Source organism: Bemisia tabaci, chromosome 2 (genome assembly GCF_918797505.1).
Source record: "Bemisia tabaci chromosome 2, PGI_BMITA_v3".
NCBI lineage: Eukaryota > Metazoa > Arthropoda > Insecta > Hemiptera > Aleyrodidae > Bemisia > Bemisia tabaci.
The window spans coordinates 23,639,505-23,655,569 of record NC_092794.1 but is presented as its reverse complement, the minus strand read 5'-3'; the positions used below and the strand labels follow the sequence as shown (position 1 = coordinate 23,655,569).

Here is a 16,065-nt window from a genome sequence, read left to right as displayed (position 1 = left end):
TTGTTTGTGTTAAGTTTTTGTTTTGATTAGTGAACAGCTGATGATAAAAGGAATTTTTGGCTGTTTCCTGACGAACATACGGAATTTGGCAAGGAAAAAAATGTAAATAGTCCATTTCTGTGATAATGACGTGACTGCAATTTGTATAAAGAGCTCTACTTACAGATGGGAAAGCAAGTGATAAGAACAATTTTAGCTTAAATTTACTGTAATTACTAGTAATTATCCAGTTATCTAGTTGTGCACTCTACACACCTTCACCTGAGGTGCAAACATCAGTTTCTCATGATTTTTAGCTCTAATCCCAATGGTAACTATCTTTCTATCATGTGCATCTTGAGGTTATGGATTCTTTTCCCCTAATCTTTACGACTTCAAGATGCATTTTTTATTAACATTTATTGTAGATTCGCACTTCCCATTTTGTGGAATTTTCTCTCTTTTCACAGATGACTGATTCATCTATGAGGGTCCTTAATCCTCTCATAATAGTAGTAGATAGTGGTGTACCCTTTTCTATCAGTTTGAACTTACATCTTTTGCGTTTGCCACTGATAAAAACTCGGACGAATCTGAAATGATGTTTCCTTCGGGTGTCTAAGCTTTCAAACTTCCTAACAATGTCCATTATTCAATGCGACACATTTTGCTATAAGATGACAGCAGTTAGCATACACTGTAATCTTGATATGGCCGAAGAATAATGTTTATCTCTTGTACATTCTGTGAGACAACGTATCAGTTTGATACCATTCTAGAATCAGTTAATTTTCTTTGCTAACTGCTCTTAATCAAAATGCTGAGCGGAAGCAAGATTAGTCCCCAGATTTGTCATTTCCATGGACGAATTTCAAGACCCTACCACGAAGCGATGGTGGCTAACCAGAATGCAATGTATTTCTTACAGGATCACTATAGTACGCGCCGATTTTTCATCACTTGAGCCACGGTTGGGCGTAGGAGTGACTTGGTGTGGACCTGTGTGGGTTCTGGAATTGGTCTTGGGTGCAAGGAGGACACCTCTTGGTTGCTTTTTTTAAGAGAGGAAATTGATTGATTCTTTGGAAAAACTTTGTTTAGAACAATGCAAAATCATGAAAGTATCCATCAAAAGCATCGATGAAATGCATGTATTTTATAAAATGGATAACATTTTAGCGAAGATTTTGGGACACGGCACCAAGGGAGTGCCTTACTACCATTAAGACCGCAGAATCCTTTTATCCAACAATGTGTGCGAAAAGTTTCCTCTGAAAATTTCAAGTAGTGATTTTGATTCGGTTTCCCTTCAAAGAATGAAATAGGTGCAGAGATTCTGAAACACTGCAATTACGATAAGCATTTTTGCAGTTTCATTACCATCATGTGTCTACCACATAAGAGTAGCATGAATTATCAAGTGACTTAAAAACCAAATTGGCTGAAGACTGCCTCAGCCTCCTAGAAGCATCTCGCCATGTTCTTGAGGATGTCTATTATCGTTACTTAGCACTAATTCTCACCTTTTTAATATGGATTTTTTATATTTTCAGGAATTTAACTGGTTTTTAAGTCTCACATTTTCCTGTCAAGGAAAAATGGTGGGGATTTCCTCCAACAGGGCCTGAGACTTGCACGGAACATGTCCAGGAAACTATCTCCTACGAACACTGTGGACTCACATTAAAAAATGTAAGCTCAGGGTGCTCCTTTAAAATTCAAAAATTTGAGATTTTATTTTATTTATTTTTTTTACTACTTCAAATAACACACAATTGATACTCCTGCACCTAAGAATTTAAAGAACTTTATTCTTTTCCCACTTTGTTAAAGCACTGATTGAATTAGTCTTTTTCCAAAGGACTCGGAACGTTAGAAATGAGAATTTAAAAAAAAAAAACAGTGAAAACTGATATAATTTACCTATTCTATATCTTGGAGGGCAGAAAAATTTATTTGTAAAAAGACAAAGTTTCAAATTGAATTTTAATTATAACTTTTGCTTCAGTAAAAAAAACAGGATCAATCTGCATTTATTGTGTAATCGTTCATCGTTTTATGAAGCGATTGCTTTCAAGTGCAGATAAGCTTGCACTAATTTAGTGCATAACTGATAGCTGCAGCACTTGTAGTTTCAGCAAGCTGATGATTATAGGTGATCAGCGCTTGAGGCTTGAGTTTTTTTGGGAATGATCCGATTTTTCAGATGCTTTTCTTGGGCCTTAAAATGTTTGCCTCTGCTCATCACTTTGTTACAGAACAAAATGGATCCATGCCTGAGCAATACCAAATTGTTAATAACTCAATTTTTTAATTTTTTGACACTTATGTCTTTTGGAGAGTGATGGATTCAATTGTCTAGAGTAGAATTTCAGACACAGTTTCAAAGTATCAAACTATTTTGTTTGGATTGTAAATATTAGTAATTTTCTCTTTTTTCTCCTACAGAATCAGGATGAATTCTCCTATGAATGAGACCGGTGATTTGCCTGGTGCAAACGGTGGAATTCAGAATATGGAAGGCATGAATAAGGTAACTGAGTGTCCGGCAAGTGAAAATTGCAACCTTGCAATTCAATAATATAAAAATAAAGAGAGAGCAAAAAAAGAGAAAGAAAATCGGGCCAGAAGGGCGGTAATGGAAGTTCAATAAAAAAAAAGAAAAGCGGATGTAACTTAAAAAAATTATGAAAAAAATTGACTGAAAAAGAGAGTGAGGGGAGGAAACCTTGCAACGGATAACTATACAAATTATAGACTCGATTGGAGTTGGTACATGTTGTGCAGAAAAACGACGAAATTAAAAGAACAATTGAAAGGAACTTGACATAGGCGCTCCAGGTGAGCACGCTGGAATGTGAGAAATGAGTAGAAACAGAGTAAACGGATTGAATTGAAGAGGTGAGAGAGATGAGTGGTGATAGCCAGTTTCAGATTACAATATCGATAACAAATGGAGGAACTTTGTTCACATTTGGTGGGTCTGAATGGTAATGGACTTTGCCAATTGTATTAGAAATAACTCATAGCATGAGTGATAGGTAGACAATAATTGTAGATGCTTTTCTAGCTCCTATCAACCTTGTGTATTTGAGATAAAACAAGAGAAAACATGCATTTAAAATTTAAAATATAAAGAATTGACAGGATTTTGCAAAAGATCAATTCAATTTCTTGTGTAGAAATGGAGTTAGAAAATTCTATGATCAGCATATTCACAACATGAAGATGAAATATTGGTAATTTTGAGTAATTTTAACTTGTATGTTATTTTTTCCCAAGGTGCCTGATGAAGAAATTTGTACGGAGATGATAGCAGAAGATGAATATTCATCCTATGAAAACAAGGACATATCGGTTATGAATTCAACGCCACATAGCTTTAGTTTTCAAAGGTGAATATTTATTATCTCTCCATAATCATTAAATCGGGTGGTGGCAAGGAATTATTTCAGGGTTTCATAGTAGGTACTTCCTAACAGTGATGAAACCCAAAATCTCATTACAAAGTTAAAAAAATCATTTTTAAGGGGAGAAAAAGCTAATCAAAAGCCGATGGTCGAGTTGATGTAGCATGGCGATGCCTGAAGATGAGTTAAGCAAATCAGCAAACTCTGTTACCCCGGCCTGGCTGTCATCAGTGCCTGTCAACAATATTGTTCACCATTTTGACATTTTTAGAACGGGGTTTCTTTGCCATTCAGGGTTAAAGAAAAAGTCTGGAAAAATTCCCAGAAGCTTGATTTGTTCTGTGCTTTCGAGAAGTGAAAGTAAAAATTGGATGCTACTGACCCATTGTAATGGCATTTAAAAAATGCAAGCTACTTAAAAGGCAGCGAAATTGTTTAAAAGTAGATTCAAAGAAAACAATTTTGTCAAACTGGGTTGAGAAATTGGAAACTAAGTTCTCTATAAAAAACTTGTTCTTTTATTTCAAGAATAAGTTGCGAGTTGTTTTGTTGATTTTTGTGCCCATAAAGGGTGTAAAGCTGCCTTTTGATTCCATACCCACGAGTCTTGAACTCAACATATTAAACATTTAAATATTTTCTTTTCAAAACTATGTTAACCAAGTCGTAAACTTCATAATTCCCCATAACGCTGGTTTGCTTTGACATTTTTGGTGTTTGAAAAGGTTGTTAAGTAATACTCCAAGCAATAATGCAAGCATCTCAGTTTGGTATTTTTTGTTGCCACGAGGTCTTTTCCTGTGGATGGTTGTAGCTTAAACCCTCAAGGAATAGTGTTCAATCTTGTGAAACATTAAAAAATGGATCAAACATAACACAGAAAAATTGGATTGCATTTTGCAAAAAGGAACCAAGAGCATTCCAATGTCGCTAAGATTGTGCAACTTGGTTTACCTTGCAAATATAAACTGATCATTTAAACAATATTCATCTTTACTGTCAATAAACTATAAATTCATGACGAAAATTACCTTAGTTAATTCAATTGTTTGTGTGATTTCACTAATTGTATTGCAAAGAATGTCAATTGCATAATCCTAGCAACATTGGAATGCTCTTGGTTCCTTTTTGCAAAATGCAATCCAATTATGAGTCTGTTATTAAAAAAAGTCTAAAAAAGCATCTCTCGTTCTAAGTTAGACCTGTTTTCAAGTGTCCCAAATATGTCTTGTTTTGTTATGTGACCTATAAATTTAAATTACATTTTTCCTCTTTTTTTAAAATATGTTTTTATTTCCGTCAGGGTGATGGATGAGTCTTGCTCCGAGATGAACAATGACTGGAGTCCAGTCATGCAACGCCTAAAGCTATTGGAGAGTCAGTTGGAAAGTAATGATGAAGTCTTGCATGAAATGGAACGCAGTCTGAAATCAAAGGTAAGTACTGTACCTTACTTCCTTGAACATTTATATTTGTGTCATCTTAAAGGGGAGGGGGAAGGACCATCGAAAATAATAATAATAGCCTGGATACTGTAACAGGATGGCAGAATAGTGTGGACACATGACTCTTCCTGTACAATTTATCTAATCTAACTACATTTAAACTGAATAAAAAATTTCAAACAGTGAGTTTTATTAAGGAAGCCTATTTTCACCAACAGAGAAAGTTCAGAGGAAAATTTTGAACAATTTTAAGAAACTTGAAAAATTCTGTCAATTTTTAATTGTGGATTCTTCTCTTTTTCTTTACCCATTCCCCCTGGGTCTGCGCCTGAGACCTCTCTTCATAAATAGGTGCAAATATAACTGGCCAGTTTTGGTCTCAGCCTATAGGCGTGACCCACCCATTTCCATTTCTGCTTTTGATACCTGATTTCTCTGTCCTTACCTCTTTCAAAAATTTTAGGTAGGCTTGAGGTGCACATTTTTGGCCAATGAAACTCACTGATTTCCAATCTAGTGTAGAATGATGTTTAAATGCGCTTCTTTGTCTTTTACAATTTTTGCTTCACTCAAAACTTCAGTGTCTGTTCCATTTTTTTTTTTTTTTTTTATTTATTTTTTTTTTCTTTTCTTTTCTTAGTATGTAAATGTTCATTTAAAAAAAAATTGTTTACAAGATTTCCTTATTTTTAGACACCTAGCAATGAAGTTGAAGAGCCCATCGATGAAATTGATCACTTAAAGAAAACAATTAGTTCTCTCGAGCAGAAAGTTGCCAGTGCTGAAACAACCATTTACAGCTTAGAGGTATGTAATTTATCCTTAATTTTTTAGTTTCATTCATCCTCCTATTTTGTCATTTTTAATCCCACTATAGGTTATGTAACTCCTTCTCTTACATCAGAAGATTGCATGTCACAGTCTTATCTGGTAGAATTAAAGTGCTTATATATTAGTGAATCTAAAGTCATAAACATTAAAATAACAATAGGCATTTAGGATCTGAAGTCACTGAGTTTTTCCCCCAAGAATTGGTTTTATTTTTGAATTACAGAGATATCCAGTTATAAGGATACTATGGAACAGCATTTCTTTACTTGATATTTGTTACAAGAAAGAAAAATGATGTCAGTTTCTAAGAATGAAATCATCTATTTTTCTAATAAGAAGAGCGAAGGAAAATAAAAAATAAATAAAAAAAAAAAAAAAATTAAAAAATAACAAGAATAAATATTGTGTTACAATTAATTTTTTTTTTGTGTGTCAACAGGAAGAAATCGAGGAAAAAAACAAACTCATAGAAGCCAGAACCATGGTTATTTCTGTTCTCCAAAAAGATGTTGAAGCTAAAAGAGTTTCGACTAACTCGATGTTTGAAAAAACTCAGCAGGAAATACAAAACATGCATGAAAATTTCATGGCTTTCAAAGAAAATATGGCGATCGAAAACAAAAAACTACTTGACCAGTTAGATAGTTCTAGACAGAGGTATGAGATTTTCATTTTTCCTTTAAGAAAATTCCTGGCACCATTTGGTTTGCAATATCATTATGTACAATCAATTAAACCAATACTGCAGTTCGTCATTTCCCACACAAAGGAGCATACTTATTGCAACAGCGCTGTTTCAGAACTTATCTCTTACTGAAATTTTATTTTTTTATAGAAGAAGCATTGCAGGTGTTTTCTGAAATTTTCAAACTAATTCAGACATTGGACTCCCATGGAAAAATAAAATGTTCATAGAAATACTAAAGTAGCGCAGATGAGATATGCTCCTTCGTGCAAAAGACGACAAGTTATATTCACTTTTATTGTGTCAATTCTTTTTATTATTTTTCTAAGTCTCACTAAAACGTTACTATGGTAAAAAAAAATGTAAAAAATCATAGATAAATGTGTATCCATGGACAGTTCTCAAATATAAATAATCAATTTAAGTTTTTGAACTTCATCTCAAACCCAGAAGGCTGGATTTGGATCTTGGCTGGGATGGTTAAGGAATTTGGTTGTGTCAGACTCATCTTTTTAGATTTGACAAGAATATCTCCTCTCTTTTTTCTTTTTTTACATTTTTTTAAAACTATTTTGAATATCTAGGTAACAACTATCAAAGAGGGAAAGAAAAAGAAAATTCCCCATGCGGAGATCACAACACACATCAGACGTGGGCACCTGACTATTCATTTATTTACAGTTCATCCAGTTCATAAAAGTGCCCATAGAGCCAACAAGTTTTAATGGACTGTCCCTGATTATTTCAAAAGAAAGTTCAATAGTCAAACTATTAGTTTTGGAAACAAAATTCATTGTTGTTTTATATCCTAGTTTTTATCTTTTGCAGGTATCGTAAGTTGGATTTGAAACTCAAAGAAGCAGAGAAAGAAAAAGGCAGTTTAGTTCAATTGAACAATGACCTAAATTTTCAAATTGAAAATATAATGTCGTTGAACAATCAGCTAAAGATGAAAGTAGTTGAGTTGACCGAAAACATTGATAGCCCCAAACAGAAAATCAGGGAGCTCACGGATGAACTCGAGAGTGTGAAGCAGGAGTTCCAAAAAACTGTCCTGAATTTAGAGCTTGAGATCGCTCATTACAAAGGGGTAAGTTGTATGTCCTTTTCAATATGAATCCTAGATAGAGGGACTTTTCACATCCATTTCTCTCAATCAAGTATTTCCCATTAGTCATGACATTTAAATGGAAGCCAAAATAGAAAATCAAGAAGCTTCACTGTTCCTTGACAGAACCAAATAGTTTCAAAGCATCAGCAAGCATTAATGCATACCAAAAAATCACATAGGAGTACAGAAATTTCTAGTGGTTATTAATATTAATTAACTAAGAAATCATGTATATTTGTTTGAGTCGGCTCAAATTGTATGTCATATTTTACTTATCGGTTAATCCTAAAGATGAACCAACCATTCATCGTTATTTCACAAACTTTTGTGTGATTTTTTTTTTCTGCCCCTCAGAAAATACCCTCTGGAAATTTTGCATGAGAATACCTGGTAATACTTAGTCTCTTTAAATATTTGAAAATGAGGAAAAATGGTGAAAAAATACTATTATATTCGAAATTTGCTTTTTAATACTTTTTCTAAGGTATTAAAAGCATTAAGAGGGACTGACGTAGTCAAAAATATGTAGTACATTTCATATTTTAAAAGTGCATTTTTATGTATGTATAATATTTTCCATTTCCAATAAGAAAATTACTGAAATGAACTTGCAGTATGGTTTTCATTTTCCATAACATTAAGAGGGACTGACGTAGTCAAAAATATGTAGTACATTTCATATTTTAAAAGTGCATTTTTATGTATGTATAATATTTTCCATTTCCAATAAGAAAATTACTGAAATGAACTTGCAGTATGGTTTTCATTTTCCATATAATGTTTGTTTCTGCTCCATGGCTCACGCTACCTTTTCTTTCCCTTTACAGGAATGTGAAAAAGTGAAGAAAAGTTTCCAAGAAAATCAGCAACTATTGGAGGGAGAGGTAGCTCAGTTGAAAGAAGAAAACAACAGTATGGCAACGAAAATTTCCAATTTCGAATCGGAAATCGCTCTCCTTGAGGATGGGAAAAAACAGAAGGAAGCCACACTCTTGGCTCTGATAGAAGAGAAAGAGACTTTAATCTCTGATTTGAAGCAGACAATTGAACACTCCCATTCTGAACGCGACGAACTACTGAGCCGCTTAAGTGAGGCGCAAACCAGCCTGAAAGCAAATGAGTCAAATTATGAGCAAATTTTGGCGGAAGTAGTTGAGCTTCGATCAGCTCTGGATGCAGTGAGACTCAATGGCAGCAGTGAGGAAGTGGCTTGCTCCTTAAACAACGAAATCAATGTTCTCCAAGATCAACTGTGTGGAAGTAAAAATGAGCTGGAACAAGAGAAACACCGCGTCCAGATGCTAACTGAAACAATAGATGAACTGGAGGAGAAGATTCAGGATTCAGACTTGTTACTGTTGGAGGAGAAACAGAATACTATCAACATCAAGAAAGAACTCGACCACTTAAAGCAGCAACTCGCAGAAAAAGAGGAAGAGTTAGTCCGTGAGAAAGGAAGTGCAATGCAGTTGCAGGAGAATTTCTATCATGTACTAAATGAATTGGAGCAATACAAGCAACACTATAGCCAAAATAGCTCTGAATCACTAGAAATCCAGCAAAAGTTGGATTCAGCCGAAGAAGAAAAAGCAAGACTTGAAACTGTAATCAGCAGTCTGCTCAGAGATGTCATCAGTATGACAGCCAAGTCCACTGAAACTGAAATCAATTTTGAAAAAGAAAATCACCTCTATGTAATTCTTCAAGAGAAATTCACCGAATTATCATCCACGTTCCTGCAGACTACTACGGACTTAAAGCAGAAAGAAGACATAATTGCCAACTTGGAAGCTGAAGTGAAGCGTCTCCTGAAGGACAAGGAAGAAGCTATTTCCAACTTGCAAACCGAGCAGGACAATATTTTACAGAGTAAGGAGGATGCCATCGCCTCGTTGCAAAAAGAGATTGAAAGTTTGAAACAAAACGATGAAGAGCGAATCTCTCTTCGAGATATGGAGGCATATATCTCGCAGCAAGATGAGATGATTAAGGAACTCAGAGGAAAAGTGCAGACTGAAATGGAAGAAGCCAACCGTTTGGTGGCAACATGTAAAGACCTAGAGCAAAGATTGAACTCCTACGCGGAATATACTTCAAATGAGATAGCGAATAGAGATAGTATGATACAAAATCTTCAGATGTCATTGGAGCTTAAGAGAGGTGAGCAAGACCCATCCATGGAGCTTCAGCAGCTTCAGGCGAGGGCAAGTTATCTGGAACAGACGCTAATGGAGGTGAATTCAAATTTGAATGAACGGAGTATGAGGCTCCAAGAAGTCGAGAGTGAAAATGAGAAGCTCAAAGCAAAAGTGGCGGAAATATCCGTGGAGGAATTGATGGAGCTACGGAAAACATTGAGCGAAAATGAAAGCAGACTTGCAGAGAAAATTAAATCTCTTGATGAACTATCTGGTCAGCATAACGAGTTGCTTGCAAAGTTTAATGAAATTTCAAATTATGTATCAGCTGCAGACGCCGAATTGATTAATAAGGATCATGCTATAAGAAAACTTGAGGGGCAAATCGAAGATCTTCAAAATTCAAAAGAAATCCAGATCGAAGAGTTACAGGCATCATTGAATGATTTGAAAGAGGGGATGTTTAAAGTGCAAGCCGAACGTGATTCAGCTCAGAGTCAGTATGCAGAAGTTCAGCAGACTCTTCAATTCAAGTTGGAACTATGTGATAAACTTAAAATGGAAGTTGAAAACCTCTCTGCCGAAAGGGACAAATTGTCTAGTTATGAATCAGAATGTGCAATGTTCTCTCGTCAGCTGAAAGATATAGAAATTTCCAAATCACAACGACATGCAGAGGTTGAAGAGGAATTATTGCAAGCTACAAATATTACACAGCAGCTTACAGATGAAAATAACAAACTCTTAAATCAAGTCATTCAGCTTAGCGATGATATCAAATACAACCAAGTAGAAAAAATTGCATTAACAGATGAACTTAGTACTTTGAGAAAGTCACTCCAAAGCCTTAAAGATGAAAATATGGCGCTCAAAGATGAGGCGATGTTGACTTCTGGTCTTCAAGAGCAAATAACAAGTTTAGAACAGCTTATCAATGAAAAAGAGCAACTAATCTCCGAAATGCAATGCAAGCTAAGTGCAAGTGAAGAGTGTGTGAGAGAGCAAATAAAACCTGTTGAGGAGGTATCACCGAAGAATTCCATCCCTGGCTCTTTTGACAGTAATGAAATAAACGGAACCCTCCTACCTCTGGCACAAGAATACCTTCAAATTAATTACGAACTTTTGATTTTAAAAGATCTCTTGGAAGATTTAATAGACAGCGAAATCGGTAAAAAATGCTCTGATTCAAACCTGAAAATAGTTTTAGAAAACCTTGAAAGTGACCTGCTAAGTTCAGAAGCAGTTCTGAAAGGCTTTGAGTCTAAGCTGCGTAGATCCCCTGGCTTTAGTAGTGATACTTTAGAATCATCTGTGGCTTCTTTGAAATTGTATGTTGATCAGATAACAAAACAAATAGCAACCTGTGGGGAGGTCCTAAAGGACTTGGTCTTGGTGAAAAATCCTTCTACTAAAACTTCATTCGATGTTGAAGTACAGACAGAGGAAGTGATGCAGCCCAAGCTGCCATCACCATTGATCTCGGAGAATCTTGAAAATTGGGATTGGGAGGTTGAAATCAACGATAGTGAAATTAAGCTTGATGAAAATTCAACATCTATCCAGAGTTATAGTCCATTGCATGGAGAGCTGAAATCGACAAAGAATGAAGAGGCTAATTTCACCACCAATACATACACAAATGATGGAGTTCTTCCTGCTGTAAATAATTTAGGATTAACTGAAATACCCTCTTCCAGTCATGATGCAACAAACCTAGGAGTCTCTCATATCCACACCATGGATTCAAGTGAGATTGAATTTCAGCCTTCAAATTGGGAAGATCATGAACCACTAGATAGGCTCACAGTCATGGAAGAACCCGGAAATTCCAACACAGCCAATTCTTATAATTATTATACTCACCATGACTCTCATAACCATCATGATCATTCCCACTACCATAACCATAGTCATGAACACAGGCACGAAAGTGAACATGAACATGTTCATGACCACGAGCATGAACACAATGATCATTTTTGTGGATCTCAGGAACATAGTCACCAGTCTACAAAAGTTTCTCAGGAAACTGAGACAACAAATAAAGAATCTGAACCGGCTGAAGGCTCTCAGGAAGATGAAGAGGATGAACCATATGTCGGAGGATACCTGCAGGACAATCAGCTGATTGTCGTCAACAAGGCCTCCTACGAAGATATGAAAGTCAAGCTCGATTCTATTTTGTATAAACTTCATGAAAAGGATGTTCAGAATAATGAGTTTAAACGAGAGTTAATTGAGGTAAGTTTCAATGTGTCGATCAGCATTATTTTGGGTGGGATGACGGTTCTTATTCCACAGGCATACCGCCTAATGAGTCTCCAAACCTTGTTCAAAGAAAAGAGCAAATATTAGGAACAATGGATAGGAAGAGGTCTATGACCCTTGTGCCAAATATCTTACAAAAGGATTGGTCCCTCCTATATCAACTTTAAATAGTACAATGTGGCACTGGTAATAAACCAATGCATTACAAAAATCATTTTAAAGTTTTAGCTCAGGTAGTAAAGTAGAATTTAAGCTCACGCGTTTCACTTGGAAGGGGTTTTCGAATTTTTCAGTTTGCTGCAAGTGAAAATGTTGTAGTTGCTAGGTGCTGTGTTACAGACATGTAATTTATACCTTTGTAATTTTATTTTTCATAATATCAATGTGAAGGGAGTGAAATTTTTCGTCTTTAGTGAACCTTTATTCTAATGATTTAATTTAATTTTCGATCTGAAAGCAAGATTGATCAAGTGAGGTTGGGGAGAGGCACACATTTTCTCAAAAGGCAAACTAATTTTGTATTTATCATTTTCTTGTTGCACAGTAGTTTTGTTAATACATTTTCTGCCTTCTTCTCGTTGGGAGTTGTAGCCGCAGATGATTTGGCTTGTTTAATGCACCAAAAGTCTTACATTTTTTTAAAATCTGCTCTCAAGTGTACAAGTGCCAAGCAAGTGAGAAATGTTTGGGAATATTTTCTTCCTTGAATTTAAAATTTGATTAAAAATTGCCTGTTATTTTTCATAATGGACTTTCAAAAAATTGGTGCTATGTCCCTTAAAAAAAATCATATTTTTTATCATCTTTTTACAGTTATTAAAGGAAAGGGATATTCTGCAACTGAAATTGTCATCAGCATATCGCCTCCTTGCAAATCAAGAAAAGGAGACGACTGACACAAATGGATCTTCAAACTCAATTAAAAATGAAGAGCTAATTTCAAAGTAAGTAATAATAAAAATAAGAAGTTCTTGAAATCAAAATTTAATATAATGATTTTCCTTTGTTATTTAAGCAATGGTTATTAATAAAAAAAAGAAAGTGAATGAATAAAGAATAAAAGTGAAAAATAGAAGTTAAAAATGTATACAAAATTAGCCCCTAGCTGTACATTCTGTTCAGCTTAAGACATAGAGCCGCTCAAGACTCCCTTAGTCTGATAGTAAGATTCAAATTTCATCAAGGGAAACCCCGGATTCTCTCTCTACTGGGTAGATTCCTCATTAAACTTCCCTTTTACGAAGAGGTGCATTTTATAGGGGCCCTCACCGCTGACTACACCTGTAGACTCAAAAATCCTAAATCTAGCCCAGCGGCGTGGCGTGAATTGCGATATATCGATTGTTATGCCATTTAAATCTATGGTAAAGAATCGATTATGACGGTGTTCGCTGCGAACACCCTGTTTATCGATCCTTTTCCATAGGTTTAAATGGCATAACAATCGATATATCGCAAAGCACGCCACGCCACTGATCTAGCCCTGAGTGTTACTAAGTATTGAAAATGATATTATCACTTCTTTGACTCAGATTTACTGGTTGGAATTCCTGTTCATTTTTTGTTCTGTAATTTGACCAACTTTTTCCCCTAATATAACCAATAACTTTATTATCTTTTGTGAAATAAACTTGGTAAAACTCTTTAGAACAAGTTGATAGCCAAATGGTAAAATTACAAGAACCTCCTGTTAATTAATACCTCCGGAAAGTTAGTAGCCATACTGAGTTCTTTTTCTGAGTAGTTTTATGAAACATCAGTATGCATTAACTTTTAATGCTTGATAAATCTTTTTTTTTCTAAAGTTGTAGTTTGTTGGTTCGGTTCATTAATTTTGATGTTTTTTTTACAGGATTAATGAGCTTGATTCTCTGAGTGCATGGCATGATCCAAGGGTGACAACTGAGAATGACCAAAAGAATATGCAAGCATTATACTCTAGTCAAGCTTTGCCTGCCAATCTTAGACCGCAAAAAGAAACTGATTTATCAGAAGCAGGTAAAGCACCTTTGCTATTTATTTGGCAGCATTATCAAAGTTCGATGAAATGTTTTTCTTTCTTTCTTTCTGTTTTATATTAACAGTGAAATTGCAGAAGTGTATATATTGGTTTCCAGTGTTGCAAACTTTTTGTCATACTTTATTTTCTAAATAGTTAGTTACTTGACGTCATTTCTCGAAAACTCGAGTGATTTTTCTTTCTGCGTGAAGAATATCCTGTGAAAATTTAAAGCCATGACGTTGGTTTGACCTCTTTTTAAAATATAAAATAGGAATGGAGGTTTTAAAACGCTGCAATCAAAATAATTGCCGCATTTTCACCGTCAATATTTTAGTGGTAGAACTACCAAACCACGGATCTTGTTTGCGGTTTTGAAAATTCCCGGTTTACTGGTCTGCAAAATTAGTAATGGATTTTTGAATTTTTTCTTCCAGATTCGGAAAGTGCAATTTATAGTCTCTTCAATTGGATCACTGGAAGTCGGTGAGGAGGAACAATATTCTTACCTCTTGTTAAGAATTTTCCCAGTACGGTGGCAACCACTAAATGCGTTGTTCGAATCATTGAATTAAAACGTATGACTCTATCTTCATGGCCGTAATGTTCCTCTCATCAAATGCGTCAGGATTCAAGCCCCTCGTACAATTTGACTTGTAGGCGGGAAAACTTCGTGAAACAATTTTGGTGGTGGAAAATCATGAAGTCCAACGGAGTAATGGGCACATTTTCAAGCCAAAGCTGTTTTCTCCAACAAGCCTTTTCTCAGCCAGCTCAAACGAGCTGATACTGTGAATATCAAAGACAAAGCAGCCAAATAGACTAATGAATAGTGCTTAAAATGCTTTGTGGCAATGTGATGTGGAGCTCACGCAGTTCCGACAGAGCTGGCTGTTCTTGAAAACAGCAGCCTCATCAGAGTGTATCATTATTTTATTGTAAGGCGAACCAACAAGAATTTATTCGAACACAACAGTTGACCTTATGCAAAGACCTGCAAGACTCTTTATTCCTTTTTGCACAAATTATTTGCTCTGTATGGCAGATTTTGCGAGCAATAATATTTTATAGTTCTCCTGTTCAATCTTATGTCAATTGATGCTTTTCTTCAAAAAGCTTCTCATGAAACCCTTTTGCTCTTCAGTCGGACAATGATTCCAAGTGATAAGACAATTCCAAATTTACTGACAGAGATTTCTCTCTTTTGCCTTTTATGGAGGTATCTACACTTGCCATTTGCCAAGAGGAAAAAAATTGTTGCTTGTTAAGTTTTAGTGTAAAAACACTCCGCACATTATCATAGCTCGTTTTTTTACTCTATTTTTATTTTTTACTTAAGAGTCTGTGACCTCATCCACAAATTAACTTTCACAAATTCAATATGTAATATTTAGAATTAGTCTTTCCTTGAAAAATCGAGGATGATGTCTCCTCTCTGGATTGGCACAAAGCTGGGCTTGGCCTTACCAAACGGTGGTAGTTAAATCTATTCATCTCAGGGAGCATGAGCACCTTTCTTGATCAACTATTTCTAACCAAAATAATAGAGTTACTAGTATGGTAAATGGGAAATTCTCAAGCATCAATGGCTTTTGTCAATAATGCAGCAAAGTTGATCAATTTGTACTCGTTTGGTAGATCTTTTTTTGGATGAGGTTGCGGTTTTGTAAATGATAGGAAGCAATATTGTTGAAAATGATGATAGGTCTGTTTTCACCTTAGCTGACTTTATCATCTGTTGTTTTTTTAAAATAATAATCTATACCTGTTAAAAGCAAAGATAATGCCAAATATTTGTACATTTTTGTAAAATTGTGTTATTTTAAATAAAATTTTATCTTGCAAAAAAAAGTCAAACTTCTCATTATGATACCAAAAGTTTTTGTACGGAATCTATTCACTCTCACTGACATTTTCTGGCAGTTGATGCCTACAAGAAATTGTCTGCCCCAACAATGAAACTGAATAAATTATTCTGACTTCCTTAAAATTAATTGCCACTTTCATCTGATCTAGCAGCAAGTCGTTTAAGTTTTTCATTTTGCTTATCTATTAATTTAGTGTTGCTTTTCCTCAAAATGTGAAACAAGGTCTGCTCAAGTTACTTCGTTGGGACATTTAACTTTGCCAGAAAATCCAGTATATCTAAGCCTAGATATGTCAAAAAAGATATAACTCTTCAGAGACATGCTCCAA

General features: G+C 35.1%; 1 protein-coding gene across 1 annotated transcript; it reads left to right on the top strand.

Moving 5' to 3' along the window:
- Positions 1 to 134: 134 nt before the first annotated feature.
- LOC109043572 (uncharacterized) lies at positions 135 to 15,720 on the top strand. The gene is made up of 12 exons (XM_019060815.2): positions 135 to 310; positions 1,533 to 1,671; positions 2,428 to 2,512; positions 3,262 to 3,374; positions 4,693 to 4,825; positions 5,528 to 5,641; positions 6,105 to 6,322; positions 7,179 to 7,440; positions 8,289 to 11,843; positions 12,684 to 12,814; positions 13,723 to 13,868; positions 14,307 to 15,720. Exons 3-12 carry the CDS (start codon positions 2,435 to 2,437, stop codon positions 14,357 to 14,359), a joined length of 4,803 nt encoding a protein of 1,600 aa, XP_018916360.2. The 5' UTR covers positions 135 to 310; positions 1,533 to 1,671; positions 2,428 to 2,434; the 3' UTR covers positions 14,360 to 15,720.
- Positions 15,721 to 16,065: the final 345 nt, after the last annotated feature.

What these genes read in the sequence shown, in the direction of transcription:
- LOC109043572 (XM_019060815.2), top strand. Translation starts at nt 2,435, where the DNA reads ATGAATTCTCCTATGAATGAGACCGGTGATTTGCCTGGTGCAAACGGT. An exon ending in TTAGATAGTTCTAGACAGAG is followed by an intron (nt 6,323 to 7,178) that starts GTATGAGATTTT and finishes TATCTTTTGCAG; the next exon opens with GTATCGTAAGTTGGATTTGA. An exon ending in AACTGATTTATCAGAAGCAG is followed by an intron (nt 13,869 to 14,306) that starts GTAAAGCACCTT and finishes TTTTTCTTCCAG; the next exon opens with ATTCGGAAAGTGCAATTTAT.